A 17,217-nucleotide genomic window follows, 5' to 3' on the forward strand; every position below is an offset into this window, starting at 1 on the left:
AATGCAAATAGTAAAAAATAATATACGTAGAAATACATTATATTAATAATTCTCAGTTAGAATTTTCCTTTTACTTTGAAGTCTGATCGATTACTTTCAATGTGATATATTGTGTATATAGAACAGGTTTAATTATCATACAGTTGTAATAAATGTTAAAATAAAATTAAATAAGAAATAAATAATAATGTAAATAAGTAACAAAATATTAGCGAACTTAAACAAAATTAATATATTATTATTTAATAATAACATTAATATTATTTACTAAATAATAATAATATATAATTAATATGTAGAGAAGGATATGTTACCTTAAGATGCGTTACTTTTGCTAATAGAATTTTAAAACCGTCTATTACTAGTTTTAATAAATTCCTTATTAATAATAAACTGACTTACTCACAATTAATCTATTTACCGTAGGATTTACGTGAGATTGTGCTATTTGAATTGTGTCTATATCTTTTTATCAATTCTTTTTATTTATTATCAAGCCGTATAACTACAAATTTACAAGAACTTTCGCAAAGAGGTCTTGAAAATATACACTTCTTGAAAATTAATATGCAAATCTTGATACTTTATTTTCTTATCCCTTTCCATGAAGATACCTGATGAACTCACATGACATCAGATGTACGATGATACGATGTTCAATAAGATAACTCGATTCTAGTTAACATTTTTGTCTCCAGGAAACAAATTCTACTGGATATCGAACGTCGTATGTTGGATGTCATGTGCTGTATGAATCTATACATAAGCAGGAGTTTTACATATGGCGCAACGGTATAGGTAGTGTAGGCACTTGTAGCCGCGTTCGAATTACAGTCATCAGTCGAGAGCCGGAGTTGGGTCTGATCAGATCCACAGCACTCTGACGAGGTTTCTTGAACGGAAAAGTAGAAACACTTTCACCGAGATGCTGAGGGAAACGATTCTCGTTTTCGCGGCGATCATTGTGTTTGCCAGTGCCACGGTAGTTAATCGCTGCGAACCTGGTAAGTTAATTATTAAATATAAATGTATAAATATTATTAAAAAAATACATTAATTTATTATAAAAGAGTTTTTAGTTTTTAATAAATCACATTTAAAATGCGAACTGTTCCTGCAACATAATAATTAATTGCTTCTCCTATAATTTTGTAAGTTGACTTATTTATTCACGTAGCACCGTTACGTAAATATATAGACGAGTTGACAAACGAAAATTTGCTGGATTATAACCAAATGATTAATAATAATGTTGTCATTTTAAACATGCGCAAGAGAGAATTTTCAGATAAAGCGTTATATAAAAGGTTTAATCAGAAATAATTATCAAATTTGCTTTTAACGTATTGAGAGCTATGGTCGTTTTTTGATGTCACTGGAAAAGTTACAGATCTAAGATACTTATTTTAAAATTAAAACTGCTTCTCTTTACGTGAGAGGATTTGTTAATATCATTAAGTATCTTCATGAAACTTTCTTGACGTTGCATTGCGTCAAAATTTTATTATACAGAATATTCTAAAAATTTGATCAAAGTTTATCGATTTATTTTTCTATTCGTATTCTTAAAAATATTATAACTCTATGAGTATGTGAACATTTTTTTTCCAAGTTTTCAAGAAGAACAATTAATTCTTTATTTTTAAAACTTCATCGAAAATTATATATGGTTTGTCTTTAGGATCATTAATATGTTTGATGAAAATTTTTACGAAGATAAAAGTAGAAAAAAAATAAAAGAATCTGGTCATAATTTCGTTGTCAAGTCAAACCAAAATATATCTAAAGATAGTATATCTTGTCAACAGACACATACCATGTACATTATACATGCATTCCAAGCTAAATTACACATCTTGTTTTTATTTGATATTTAAATGTATTTTTAGATTTCACTACTGATTCATGTCTGAGTAATAAAAGTATTTATACAATACCTTTATTTAGTTAAATGTAGAAACGTTTTTCCAATGTTTAACTCTCAATTAATTTGTAACTTGTGATGAAATAAAGTTTATATATGCTTGCATAATTTTTCCATACGATATATTGGTAAAATTTTATACTTCACATATTTTAGAATATTCTGATGTAAATGAGGGACTATGCGATATATTTTCGATATTGAAAATTCTTCTTGTGACATTGTATACTTTATAATATTGGCCATATTAATTTCGTCTTGTTATTTTTTCAAGGATCGTACAAGTATTTTTCAACAGGAATGTATTATCCGTAATCATATTGCAAATTGCTGAAGTAGAACTTTGTCTTTAAAGAGTCAGGCAGATTATTTTTCAAATTATCACACGAGTGAAACATTGAATGATTATATCGAAGTTTGTTTCTCATGCTAGTGGCAGAAACTATAATTAGTATTCTCATACTTTTATCGTCAAATAATAATGCTGCGCTTAATGACTCTCAATTATTAGAGATATGTGAACGAAGCACCGAGTATAATTTTATTATTAATACCTATATAATTGCTTACAAGAAATATAATTGACACATGGTGAAAGTGATCAGCGAAATACTAACTTATATACGTTAATTTATCGATCGGTTTGTTTCACTGTTAGAATTTTAATGCTAATTTAGAAATTTTGCATCGATTAAAGTAGAAAATAAATATCGTGATTCGTACAAGTACATAAACAAAGTCTTCTCTTTGTATATTCGAAATACACCGAACAAAATCAACAGAAAAGAATATACGGATCGACCGTTATATAAATTGTAGTTAAAACCAATTAAAAACTATAGTTTCTTTAAAAAGCTAGAATAAAGATATTATGCTACTTATACTAAATGCGACTATTATACATACTGATAACACGTTTATTTCACGCATTTTCAACGCGAACGTACATTTTGCACTAGATTATATTTAGAATATATAGACTATATGTAGAATATATTTCTATTGAATCATGTTTTTAGTTGATATGTTTCTTTTTGTTCGATTTATTGTGTACCTAATCCTCTACCAGTGTTCATATTATATATCATTGACCATGTTCAAAACTTGATCTTTTTGTTGACAATACTGTAATGCCACTTTTTTAAAAATGCTCGGGTCAAAAAAGACAGACGAACATGAGTAGAAGATTAAATGGATTGTTCGCAATAATGTAAATAAGTGTATATGATTTAAAAAATTGCATTCACAAAAGGATTATTTTTATTTTATCATTTTTATAAAGAATGCATAAGAAAAATTAAAATCACAGTCATGTTTGCGTGAGTAAATTTACATTCATCTTATTGTCTAGGATTTCTTGCTGACCGGCTATCTAGCCATTTTAGCAATAACCTTCAGGATCATTACGGATCAATCATAATCATGAAAAGCAAACGTGTCATCATTTTTCTATCTGAATAAACTTATATATTTTTTTTTTACGACTTTGAGGAAAACTTATTATCAATGTCGATTTATTGATTGATGCAAATTTCTGTTTTTTATGAGATGACAATAATTTAGCACTCTAATAAAAATTATTATTACTACCAATGTTTGACAAATTTAAAAAAATTCTTAATAATTAATCGGTTATTACCTATTAGCGCGAATAAACATTGTACAATAATTATACGATACGTTCGTCTTTATATATTCTACTACTTTCTCTTTCTTTACATTCTCAGACATTGTAATGGGAATCTCGCTGAAGATGAAATATTTCAAGGCAATCAACTTTATAAATATCGCACAAATTTTTCTCACAAACTCGTTCATCCTTTATTTTTGTTACTCTAAAGTATATATATATATATATTTATTTATTTTTATTTATTTATTTATTTGTGCATCGATAAAAGTTACAAAAAATGCATATTCTTCGAACAAAGAGCGTGCAAAATATTACTTTAATGTCAAATTAAATTGCCTTTTATATGAATAAAATAATTACGTGATTTGATTAATGTGTTTATGGTTTACGTAATCAAATAATTCGAAATCGAGCTGTGTGAAGACACAAAATTATACTCACATTGTTCAAATTATGATTTACGATGACGATTACAAATTATGATTTTAGGCTCCCCCCCGTTCGAAGATGCCAATCAGATCAATATATCCGACTGCGATAAACCTGTATGTTCATTAAAACAGGGATCGACTGTCACTATAGAAATGAAACTCGTGCCTAACAGAGAAATTCATAGTTTGATCACTAACGTGAACGGGATTATTTCTGGCGTACCCTTACCGTTCATAGGAGTTGATGGAGCAAATGCCTGCGACAATATTTACAACGCTGATGGTAGCAAAGCTGGTTGTCCCTTGAAGAAAGACGAACAATACGTATACAGAAACAGTTTTCCTATTCTGTCAATATATCCCAGGGTAATTTTAAAAATTTAAAAGAGGACTCATAATTGCGCATATTTATTAATAATTAAATATATGTGTATAATAAACACATGTGATATACAACGTTAATTTGAGATTAAATTGGAATTTAATCAATTATAAAAAAAACCAACATCACATTAGACAACTTTGTTGTAATTACAATTGGTCAAATTACAATCCAATCTCAATCTCTACTCTGATATCGCTTTAAGAATAACTTAACAATGATATATCTCTTCCTTTTAATTATACGCAATTTGTTTCTTTCGTAACTTGATTTCAACCTGTTGCCACAAATGTTTATTATAACTTTGCTTACAGATTCCAGTAACCGTACATTACGCATTGAAAGAAGGAAATGATAGAGTTATATGCTTTGAAATACCATCGAAAATTACGAAATAAAGTGCTTCGTTTTGTTGATTTCGGTATATTACAATTAAAAGTCGTAGTGAGCATAGTCAATGTAACTCTGAGCTTATATAATTTAATTGGCTGATATTATGTACCACTGTATGCAAATAATCCTTCCTATACAGAATATTGTGATGTACAAATACATTTTTTAAATAAAATAATTTTCTATTTTTAACCAAAATATTGTTTCACTTATTTTATCTATTTTCTCACATTAAATTTTAATAATATTTTTGTTAGAGATAAAATTACTAGAAATAAAATTGCCTGAATTGACGCAGACACTTTTATAGACAAATTATCAATGAGAACATTTATTAAACTAATTTTTAGCAGCATTAAATTTTTAAATACCTTTATAATTGATAATTGTTAAATATTCGAAGTGCCCTTATGAACGAGCGACTAATCATGTAGATTATACAATATGAGTAATTTTCACTAATGATTAAATAATAATAAGTATTATAATTATAAGTATTTTGTAAATACTTTTATGGTAAGCAACAAAAGTAATGGATATTTTAGTTGAAAATAATTAAAGAACTTTGATTTGGCCGATCATTGATAATATCGTAATAACGAGCATGCTTTACATAAGCATAAGAGTATAATAGTTAATCCAAATTTATCATACAATTCAAATTTTGATTTTGGCAATCCACTTCTATATGCTCGCAATCGTTTGAAGTCTTTTTGTATACCTATTTCATGTTTTCTTTTCTACGTCCAAAGTGCAATCTATTCTATTACTATCATCGTCAGGTATGTAAATGTCATTGTTCTACATTAAATTGCGATGGTTTTTTTACGTTATTATTAAAAATATTATTTTCGAGTCGTAGTTTGTAATATACTCTTTTAATTAAGCAGTTTATGTATGATTAATTTGCTCATCAACATGTAAAAAATAAATCATTATATTTTTTGTTAGCTATAATTATCCTCAATTTGAATTTGGTACAGCCTTGAATGTAGTTATGTCTTGTATTTTTCACAACATTTCTTACAATGTGCGTCTATTACGTAATTGTTTATGCACGATTATTGTAAGTAGTTAGTATAGTTTATCATATGCACATTGAATTTGTATAATGCACGATGTATGTTATGTATAACGTACGATATGTACATTCAATTCGTATACCGTACGGTTAAACTTGAGTTGATGCATGCCCATTATTGCGATTTTACCGTTGGTCGATCGAAAAGTATTCACAGGCGTATAATCAAGCCCCATAGGTAGCAGTCGAGGCGAGAAAATTTACACATATGAATATTAAAAAATGTCGAAAAATGAAAAAAAGGCAACTTGCAAATGAAGCATATAACTCGACAGAGAGTGATTCCCTGGAATATGTGTATATACAGCCTTTGTGAAAATCTCACTGAAATGACAAAGAAAAAATTCGACGAGTCTTCTCTGTAAAGCGGCCAAGTTTACAAGAATAAATGAGATTTATGAGATACTGCAAAGAAATTAATGAGCAAGCTTCAAAAGGAAATAATACGCGATTGGAACTGCATATACTTTGTAAATGAACATGCAGATTTATGTGTATATGTATATTTTTTTTTTCTCATTTTTATGAAGGAGGAAAATAAAGATTATGCAATTTTTCTTTAGCAATAATAATAAAAAGATAAAAATGTATCAAGAGCTAATTACTATCTATCACGTAGTCACCTTGTCTTTAGTGTTTATTGCTCGTAACATAGTTCTTTTTATATATTCTCGACAGTAAATTTATAATCTACGTTTAACGTTCGATGATTCGCAGCTCCGTGCCGATGCTAGACTGTTGCATTTCGATTGGTGGGAATGTCGAGCAATAATTACAGGTACGTACAAAGTGAGTCTCTTTAATTATGATAGATTATTTGCAAGAACTGCGAGATTAATTTGTTTATCACATTTCAACGTATTGTTAATTTCACTACGCAATTGCTTTAATTTAAACAACGTCGATATTAAGAAATAATAATATTATTTTTTAATAATATTAAGCGAAAGTTTGAATTTTATACGTATAAGAGTTTGAACTTTATACGTCGAAAGAAAGATTTTGTTAAAATACCTAAAAATTTTGATAGATCTGAAAATAATTTTATTGGACCATCAAAATAATTATGTAGAAAAGTATGATAAGCAATGCCGTAAAAAATTTTGATATTCTAACAACCAGCTTGAGCATTCTATATAATTATTTTGATGGTTCAACAAAATTATGTTCAGAACTACATAATTACATATATCTAACTAAAGTTTTAGATACTTGAAGTATGGTGAGCAATGTTGCAAAAAGTTGTGATATTCTAGCAACCAGCTTGAGCATTCTACATAATTATTTTGATAGTCCAACAGAATAAGTTTCAGATCTGTATCTAGTTAAATTTTTAGATACTTTAACAAAACTGTTCATTCGGCCGTATATATAATTATTGACGGATATAATAACAATGATTAACGATCAATCAAATTTATTTTGGTACTCGTTTTAAGATTTTTAAAGAGTGAATGTGTAACGTAAAAATAATAGATATTTTTAAAAAGCGATGATTTGATAGGCAATGCGGGCCAATTGGCATTCAGCCATTTCTCTTTCACATTTTACTTTCAACTTTTTATGATTATTATGATTCAGTAAAAAAATTAATAAAATGAACGTAAAAAGGAGCAGTTTCCTGACTCGAACAATAAAAAAATATATATAATTCAATTGTTTCGTAGGCAACTGCTGAATGTAAATATACTTACAATATCGAGCTATACTTCTTGTGACAATTATTTGTACATGGAAGGAACGATTTTGGTAAAGTATTTAAAAATTTAATTAGATGCATGTCTCCATACAGCGAAAATGTTCGAAATACATCAGAGAGATTAGAGATATCCTAAAAATATTCATATCCCAAATATATTCTTAAGATATTTCTATGATGTATTTTGGACACATCTGCTATGTGAGTCTTGAAATAATTTTGCTGGATGACTAAAATAATTATGTAAGAGACTGAAGAATGACAATACTGCAAAAAGTTTTAATATTTAAACAATTAGTTTGAGCATTCTACGTAATTATTTCAATAGTCCAACGTAACTATTTTTTCAGATCTCTAGCTAAATTTATGAATACTTCAGTAAAATTGTTTTTTCTGTGTAATCTTTATTATCGTTCCAAGAAAATCATCTGCGTCAAGTGCTGAGTAAAGTTCATCATATATCGCCTCGATATTCTTAAGATGTCTGCAAGTACGTTCACGTAACCGTCGATTTGGGATTTCTGTCGATAAGTCATCATTACATTAAAAAAGTCATTAAAATTCAAATTTATTCACTTCTTGATCGCAGTACTATGTTGCGTTGTTCTGGAACTATTTAATTTTTGAGTCGCTTTTGATCCTGCGTCCGCCGTGCGTGCGAGTATCACGATGTCCTCTGTCCGAGGATTAAGGTAATGACATCAAAAAACCAATAGCTTACGAGATATTTTATACCTTATTGTGGCATATATTGATATAAAATGTTAAATAACTCATAATTTTATGAGCGGAATAATGAGATGAATCAATTGGTGGAAAGAAAATACACAGTTGGTTTGAAAAAATATGTATGCAAAATGGATAATTTTTTAAATAAGCAATTGTGTGTTTTCTTTCCATCACTTGATTCATCTCATTATTCTGTTCATAAAAATATTAAGATGCGATTATCAAAAAATTAATAGTTTACGAGTTATTTAATATTTTATATCAATATATGCCACAATAAGGTATAAAATGTCTCGTAAACTATTGGTTTTTTTATATCACTTGATTAATACTTTTATATTTCAGAATAATTACACTGTGTAAAAAAAATCATACAATTTCATTTAAAAAAGTGGAGGTGACCTTGAAATCTCTCAAAAAATATGACCTTGAGAAAAATTTTTTGCTCTTCATAATATGTGCCCCTTCGAATCGAACCACTTTTTCCTTTGGTATTTTCTCGTATCATTAAAAACAACGGAGATATTTTAGATGACCAAGTTAGTGGAAACACCCTGTATATTAGAAGAAAATTAAATAGTTTTACAAAAAATTCATCAGCAAAGCGATGTTTGATGGTAATTACGTATATGTACCTCGAAACGTTTTCATTGCTCAATCGTTGGTGGAGTGACGATAGATTTGTATCGTCGAAGCGTTAATTATATATCGCACGTGTATAATTGCACTTCGTATACACCGAGTAAAATATTAAATTGATTGGCGACAATTAAATGACCTATATTAAACAATATTACATATTAATAAATAATTAATCTTCCATTAATATGTGACGATATTTCAACGTGTAGCGCGATTATTTCTGTTCGCATAGTATATAATGTTTCAGATTTTTGGTAAACTAGCTTTCATCAACTTATCAGCTATTTGATTCAAGATTCTTCAAATCGCGTTAACAAGATTTCTAATTTTTTTTTTATTAAAGAATATACGTAAAATGAGTTTCAATCATAGTCTATTTTATATCAAATATGTATCTAATATGCATATCTATAAATTATTAAGTTAACACAACCACTGCAGCATGATTGAATAAAACATAAATTTAGTCATTTTTGTTGCTCGCGTGTTGCCTTATTCATGATTTTATTGCTTTAGTCAGTTTGATAAAAATATGTATGGTAACTTAAGCTTATAGTTAGCATATATTAGTCATAGAAAACATCAAAACTTAAAAACAAAACATATATAAATTGAAAGATGATAATTTGCTAAATCTGAAGTGTATAATATCTTTTGTGTTAGTTTGCTGATAATTAGTTTTGTTACTTCACTTCCACAAGTTGGTTGCATCATTTTTAATTCAGAAAGATCATCCAGTTACGCTAATATAAGCATGATTGTTATCTCTCCGATGTTTACAGTGTTTGCACGGATACTCTGGCAGCCTGGCTTTCGATTATGGCTATCGGGCACGTAGAAACATTCCCAGCTCACAATTTTGATGATCTTTTTTTAAACGCGCACATCAATTTTCTTCCAGTTTTTAGAAAAATGTTTTCGACAGGAAGGTCAAATCTGATAACTTTGTTCCTTTTTTACAGAGAGCATTACGAGAAGGTTTCAGTTTTGGCAGTAGTTATCGATTTCCGGCAGGATAGCAGCATTTTCGATTGCAAAGTCAATTTTTAGTGAAACACTAGTCGAAAATGATAATCGTAAGCATGAAATCGTAAAATAATAATTTCATTAAATATCTCAATTGTTTTTTTCAATTTGCTTGATATTCTGATTAAAAGTCTGATTTTGTTGCTCCATTTTTAACTTCCGAAAACAACTACCAACTATTCCGCGTAAACACAACACATTAGATTTGCAAATTTAATAAAAATCTCGAGATTTCTGATTTTGTTGTTTAACTTCTTCAGATCCTATGCAATAAAGATACGCTGCAATATACAGCAAATTTGAAGATAGTATTCGTTGAAACTAATTTAGTTTTATCAACATCACACACATACACACATCCGACAAGAGAAGGAAAACCAAGTGTTCCACTCTGATTTTGATGAAACTTTTGATATGTTGTTTGTAAACGAAAATAAGGGAAAATACGTGTTATTTTATATGTGCCTTATTGCTATGTTTTAGGGGGGAAAATCATCAAGATACTTTGGCTCTTTTTCTTTTGAGATTAAATGTACATGTAATAATGGAAAAATAGTCAAAATTTGGAAAAAAATTAATTTTTTCTAATATAAATTATTCATTAAGGTGCCCTTAAATTAAATTGAGAAAAATATTTTTAACATGGTTCCAAAATTAGGTCTAAAAGAACTAACGTTCTGACTCGAATCTCCTGTTTTGTTTTGTCGCAGCTAGTTTAAATTTCTTAGAAGTTGCACTTGCAGAATAGTCGGAAATCTGTTCCCTAGACAACACAGAGTTCAAACTCCAAAATCGGGCCATAAGACTTCTTAAACCTTCTCGTCTCAATTTTGGACTTTAGACCGGAACACAGATCTTTGCACGACGCATAATGCACAAAGCGTAAGAAAATCATCTAATCAGAGTTTTTTATTTTATGAAAAGGAAGGAAACTGAAGGACTTTGATTGGTTCATTTTCTTATGAATTATGTGTTATGTGTTTTCTCCCTTCCTTCGTGTTGTCTGGGTTGTCTCATTATTCCTAAATCGGTATCTCAATCCTAGACCTGTTCTTTCCAGCTGAACTTCTTGCAAGGTTCATCTTTCCTCTTTTTTTCCACGTTGAAGAGAAAAAGAGAAAAGAGAGAGTGAACTCTGCAAGAAATTTAGCTAAAAAGAACGAACAAACCTCCTGTTACGGAGACAGTGATGAATTTATGATCCGCGATCATGCGTTTTTTTTTCTGTTTATCCCTCGAAACACGTCGCGTTCGACATATCTTGTTTGATTTTTTGACGTTCGTTGCTTGTCCAAAAATAATTGGCTTTTTGTTTCACACCTTCGTAAAAACTAAAAGAAAGCGATGCTCAAATCTTACTCGTATGTCAGTCTATTTACACCGCAACTATCCTCTTTTCTTCGAAAGGCGCGAGCGAGCCTTTTTATTGTTTCCAGTAAGTTATAAATTCTATCGTGAAGACAGAGATTGATTTACGACCCCATTGTTTTTACTATTTTATTTCTCGAAATGCGGCGTACTGCGTTTGATTTTGCACCCTAATGGTCAGTGAGCCGCTTCGAAAGGGAAAGTTTTTTTGTTTCTTGGAAAACGCCGCTCGAGTTTCGGCTCGTATTTTGTTTACGTCGCGCTTATAGCTTCTTTTTCCGCGAAAGGCGTCTCGAAATGGCTAGTGAACTGTTGTCCTCTTCCTACAATCTTGCCTCTCTCTCTCTCTCTCTTTCTATGACTTTGAAACATCAATATTTTTCGCAATAAATCATTCGAAAATTCAAGATTTTTATTAATATCTGATTAATAATATTTTTTCAAAGATGTTTATCAGCATCAAAAATTATTAAATTGCTTGTCAATTTAAATAAGTGATATTATATTACTTTGGTTCTGCTTCTGATTCGAGGGATAAACAGAAAAAAAAACGCATGATCGCGGATCATAAATTCTATTCATCACTGTCTCCGTGACAGGAGGTTTCAAGACCGAAAAAGATTTCGGCGCGCGATTTGCAGAATCAAATATGTATATAAATTTACACAAATATTTAAGCATTAGGATCCGCTTTAATCGAACATAGAATTTCTTTTATTTAATTAAATTTATTCTCACGGGACTAAATTCGTATCATAATTGTTTGAATATTTAGTATTCATAGTCGGTTCTTATTTTAAAATCGTAACGCTTGAAATACTAATACAGCTTTGATTAGTTTATGACATCATAAAATTGTATTTAAAACGGTCCTAAAAATATGATCCGACTATGAATACCGGCCTTAGTTTCGATAATACGTATGTGGAATTTTATTTTTCGAGCGTTTTTTCTAATCGCGTGGCGCCATCTGTCGTCCTCGGTCTCTACTACTCCCTCCCCCCCTCAATCGCCATCTTTGCTTCGCGTCGTTCCGCGCCAATTTTACGTTAGAAGTCGTGGGCAGTCTTTTCACGTCGCGTCGATTTGTGTAGTCGTTGAAAGTGAATTTGAAGTTTTGAACATACGGGCGAACAAAATTCGATTGATAGACGTCGATTGCCGTCGATCGACGAGTGTCGGACGATCATTGGCGCCGAGATACGTCAATTATTACGATCGCGGTTAATTGCGAATATAACCCGCATGGTCGTCAATTCTACGTAACGGGCCGGATCCAAACGTCGCCATCGGAACCAACTCCGCAAATCGTTATTAGAGCGACGTAGATACAACGATAACGTTCAGCTCGTTTGAGTTTATGACGCACGGTTCACGGTTTGCTACGAACGTGTTACCGATTTGCGTTGAATTTCGTCATGTCTCTTTTTAATTCGCTGATTGCCCGCACGCGAAAAGTGATCGAGCAGCCGATAGTTGCTGGCGACATATTTTTTCGGCAATTCGTGTCGGTGTATTCGTTACCGTGTCTTCCGATGTTGAATTCGCGACCAATTAAACACAACGCTCCTTTATTCATAATCTCAGGTAAATTATATATTGCATTATTCTTTTATTAAGCTCACTTTGAGAAAGATTTTTACAACAGGCTTGAATAGGATATTACATAAAATCAAAAATTATAAAATAAATTTAATAAAACATAATGTATAGGATTTTAAAAATTATATGTAATGAATTGTAAATTTTATACATTTAAAAAATAATAAATAGAATTCTGTCCCCCAAAAGCTGATACAAATTATAGTTATGTAATATAGTCATGTTCAACACTTAGTAAGCTAAAACAGTAAAATGTTCTGTTAAAGCGTTTAACGGGACAAAAAGAAGATAAAAAAAGAATAGATGCTAGAATTCTAGCCGTTTTAATGTTTATTGTTTTTTATTTCTTTGTCTCGCTCAATGATGCAGTAGAAGCGTTCAGCTTGTGAACGAAGTGTTGGCCGCCTGATCTATAATTTGCATCAGCTTTAAAATGAAATTGTTTGTTTTCAAAATTTTTATAAAAGTTAAAATTTATATTTTATTTTAATTTATAACGTAGCTTTTAGAATACTCTGTTGTTGTTTTATTAAGTTTGTTTTGTAATTTTTTACATTCATAACTTTCAATTGAATTCATATTTTATAATTTCAAAGTTTATAATTTTCCATGTGCTTATTAAATTTGCTTTATACTTAATTTTAGAATTCTAGTTACATTTTCTGATTTTATGTTCAATTTTATACGCCATGCATTTTAGTACAGGTGCTTACAGTTTACAGTAATAATAGTGTTTGATATATGTATTTTTTTATATGTATATATGTATGTGCATCTGATTTTTCAAATGTTTTTATACACATACTATACGATACATAAAATTATAAATAGAATTCCATCCTGAATTCTCTGGCACAAATTATAAATCCCGCGTGCAAAATATACATTTTTAAATGTAAAATTAAGAATGTTTTGGTTGTATAATATCGGCTGAAAGTACACTGACAAAAAAATTTGTTCAACTAACTAAACACATTTAGTTGTTTGCAGATTTGGTTAATTCAACAAATTTTATTTAATTGAATTTAACCTTAATCTGCTTAACAAGCTGTTCAATGTTAAACAGACAACGGTTAAATTCGAATAAATAAAATTTGTTGAATTAGTCAAATCTGCGAACAACTAAATGTGTTTAGTTAGTTGAACAAATTTTTTTTCTCAGTGTATCAATCGAAACATCAACCAAAAAATATTTGATCGTAAATATATCCTGAAATTAGGGATTTTTTGCAATAGCGTTTATTCCAGATACAGTGAACACTAAGGTCAGGTTATCTTCTTCTTAACAACTAATTAAAAAAAGGATAACGTGACTTTAGCGTTCACCGTATCTGAATTCACGTTATTGCAAAAACTCCCTATTAATTCCAAAAACAAAACACATAACTTATCATATAATGGTTTATATGCAGTTATAACTATATTTTGCTGCAGTTTTAGATACGTAACTTTTAAACGAATACGTGGATATAAATAAACTTTTACACAAATGTTTATTAATTTTATTAGTATTTAATGTTTAATGTTTAATTTAATTCGTAATGCTATTTCCTTATCAAATTTGCAAAAAAAAAAACGCGATTTTACATACAAATTAATGCAAACAAAATTTAAAAAACTTTTAAACCAATAAAAGAATATGCTCAAATGTTATATAGATATTTAGACGTAATACTAGAATAATTTATATTTCTATAAAATTTTTATATCTTTTTGGTAATACTTATTATTATTATTTTTTGTAATGCTTTAAGATGTGATACATACATCCTTAATATTCTCTTTTCATTTTATGTGATTGTAGGTGGATGAAATTGGGATGCAATAGACAATGATTCTGGATCGGAAAAGAAAAAGAGATTGCACGAGCACGATGGTCGGTAAGTAAATTTATTTATGGTACTCACGTAATTATTAATTGATTGATTACCGCAATTGATTGCGTTTTGATAGACGCTATAATTAAATGGAGGGAGAGAGAGAGAGAGAGAGAGAATTGATCTTGTATTCATTCATTATTTCATGAAATTTGCAAAATATGTGGTGACTGCGGCATTTGTATCTGTTTCACTGTCACCAAATCAGTATAATATAACAATATTTTTTATTCCTCTCGTCGTACTCCTTTTTTGCAACAAATCAAAAGTCAATAATTAATATTTACATGAGAAATGTTGCATATAATTAAGTTACGTCGAGTTGGGCACATTTCCGTGTTTCGTATCAATTATTAAAGTATGAAAGTAAATACAGACTGATATAAATTGACTGAATTATTTCCTGTTTACATACTATTCATTTTAAATATTAATCAATGTACTTGCTGTGTAGTGTAATTAATTACAAACATACATTTTGTATTGCGTATATATTCGAAATTGAAAGATGCGAATGCGTTTTATGATCGATTATTCAACGTTTTGTATAAAATAGTAAATGAACTATTCGATTTAAATTAATTAATGTATATTAGTATTCTAGCAGCACGTTTGTCAATATCTAATTTACGTTGCATAAATTAATTTTACGACCAAAAATTAATTTATATACTGCAACCTCATGCAATTGTCAAATGCTGTATAACATGTCTATTTTGTGTGCATATGTGATTTTGGTAAAATACTTTAATGTACAATATTCAATAATTCCTTAATTGGATCAGAAACAGATGCGTTAATGAACCAGTCTCACTAACGATTTCAGTTATTGAAATTGCTTTACATAATTGCAAAGGATTTTACTAAATAATGAATTGTTAAACGTGCTATCAAATATTTCTCTTTATATTTATTGTTGCTTCAATTGCAGTAGTTGGTAGTTCAATATGTTGTCTCAATTTTTGTTTCGTAACATTTTATTTGCATTAACATTCACGTATTGTATTTTGTTCGTGGCTAAAGCCACTGTTGTATACTACAATATATTTCAGAGCTAAAGTACATTCATTCGACAAACTTTTCAATGCTTTATGTATACCGCATTATGATATCTAACTCTCTGCTAAAATTAAATGTCAGTAAAGTCTAACAGCTTGCGGAGTTACGCAATAGAGAACCAACTTTAAAAACCACTTCTCCCGCGGCGATCTTTTTACAAAAAGGCAGTGGGAATAAGATTCTACCCTCTATTCTTCAAAGTAAAGATTGAATGAAAATTTGAAAAGTGTCGCAAAGACGTTCGAACTTTTTAAGACAGAAAAATATTCCGAGAGTTAAGTCCGTATTACAAAAAATTAATCGAATCGCCATTGATCGTAAAAATTTGTCGGAGGGCTCATGAAAATCCATGTTCACTTTCACAGTAAACAGAGTCGTTCGACTCTGTGTGTTGCGTCCGGGGTTCTTCAGATCGCTAGCTCGCGCGATCTTTAGCGTCATAATAATGATTATTGGAGTAACAATGGCATATTATATTATTTTCCGCGAAATTTTGTTCCCGTGTCGGCTTATATCGAGTAGTCTGCCGTGTTCCACGATGTGATCGACGTGAACACGAGACGATAACCTCGGTGGTGTTTCGTGCCTCTCTCGATGTCACGAAATCTCATGCCTTGCGGTAATTAAATGTGATTTATGCGAAAATAACGGAAATACATATTGTGTGCGAGAGCAACGAAGCAGGATCATTATCCTTATATGCCATTTTACAAACTTTCGATGCACATTTTAGGATGGTAACATGAATCTCTTTAAGATTAACCCTTTACAGAAATCCACTTTAATACTGCCCAATTTAATACTGCAAGATTATGATTAATCGAACAACAATGCTTTTAATATTCAATAAGTAATCACTATGTTTTAATATTAAATTTCTGTAGGAGGTTTGCATATAGTTTTAGAAAAAAAAAAAAATAAAACTTATCTATCTATTCAAAGAGCAAGATAATTATTTCTCAAGATAGACTTTTTCATCTCGTTATTCTGCTTAACTGCTCTGGTTGGCAAACTATAAAAGGCAAATAAAAAAAAAAGGTATCGGTGAAAGGATGTACAAAAAACGTGAAAACGAAGGTTGACACGAGTAAACGAATTAACGAGCCCCGGATGAAACTGTCGTCCGCAAAGTACCTGCCATTTTTCGCCCTCAGGAGGGGTCCCTCTACATATTTACACGCTATTCGCGACGTACACGTACATATACGTACACGTATATCTATGCGAGAGAACGAGCCCACGTGACCCCGATACGAGAGGAGTGAGACGTTCACTCCTCGGAGAGATAGCTTTCAGAGGACGCGTGGGGCATTCCTAAAGATGACCATGATCCGTGACACCGGTTGGGGAGCATCTGCTTCCTCATCCGCC

The 17,217-nt window shown here is 30.2% G+C and overlaps 1 protein-coding gene across 2 annotated transcripts; it reads left to right on the plus strand.

Moving 5' to 3' along the window:
- Positions 1 to 821: 821 nt before the first annotated feature.
- Npc2b (Niemann-Pick type C-2b) lies at positions 822 to 4,915 on the plus strand. 2 transcript variants are annotated; one of them, XM_018458431.1, is made up of 3 exons: positions 822 to 1,008; positions 4,054 to 4,354; positions 4,685 to 4,915. In XM_018458431.1, exons 1-3 carry the CDS (start codon positions 926 to 928, stop codon positions 4,766 to 4,768), a joined length of 468 nt encoding a protein of 155 aa, XP_018313933.1. In that variant the 5' UTR covers positions 822 to 925; the 3' UTR covers positions 4,769 to 4,915. The 2 variants fall into 2 exon arrangements, with proteins under 2 accessions (XP_018313933.1, XP_018313932.1); XM_018458430.1 differs by having other exon boundaries at positions 822 to 1,004; positions 4,047 to 4,354.
- Positions 4,916 to 17,217: the final 12,302 nt, after the last annotated feature.

This window comes from Mycetomoellerius zeteki, unplaced genomic scaffold, assembly GCF_001594055.1.
Source record: "Mycetomoellerius zeteki isolate Tzet28-1 unplaced genomic scaffold, Tzet1.0 scaffold73, whole genome shotgun sequence".
In the NCBI taxonomy this organism is placed as follows: domain Eukaryota; kingdom Metazoa; phylum Arthropoda; class Insecta; order Hymenoptera; family Formicidae; genus Mycetomoellerius; species Mycetomoellerius zeteki.

Excerpts from the sequence above, each read along its gene's own strand:
- Npc2b (XM_018458430.1), top strand. The coding sequence starts at position 926 with ATGCTGAGGGAAACGATTCTCGTTTTCGCGGCGATCATTGTGTTTGCC. Across the intron at positions 1,005-4,046 it reads AGTTAATCGCTGCGAACCTG|GCTCCCCCCCGTTCGAAGAT; the intron begins GTAAGTTAATTA and ends TTATGATTTTAG. Across the intron at positions 4,355-4,684 it reads TTCTGTCAATATATCCCAGG|ATTCCAGTAACCGTACATTA; the intron begins GTAATTTTAAAA and ends CTTTGCTTACAG.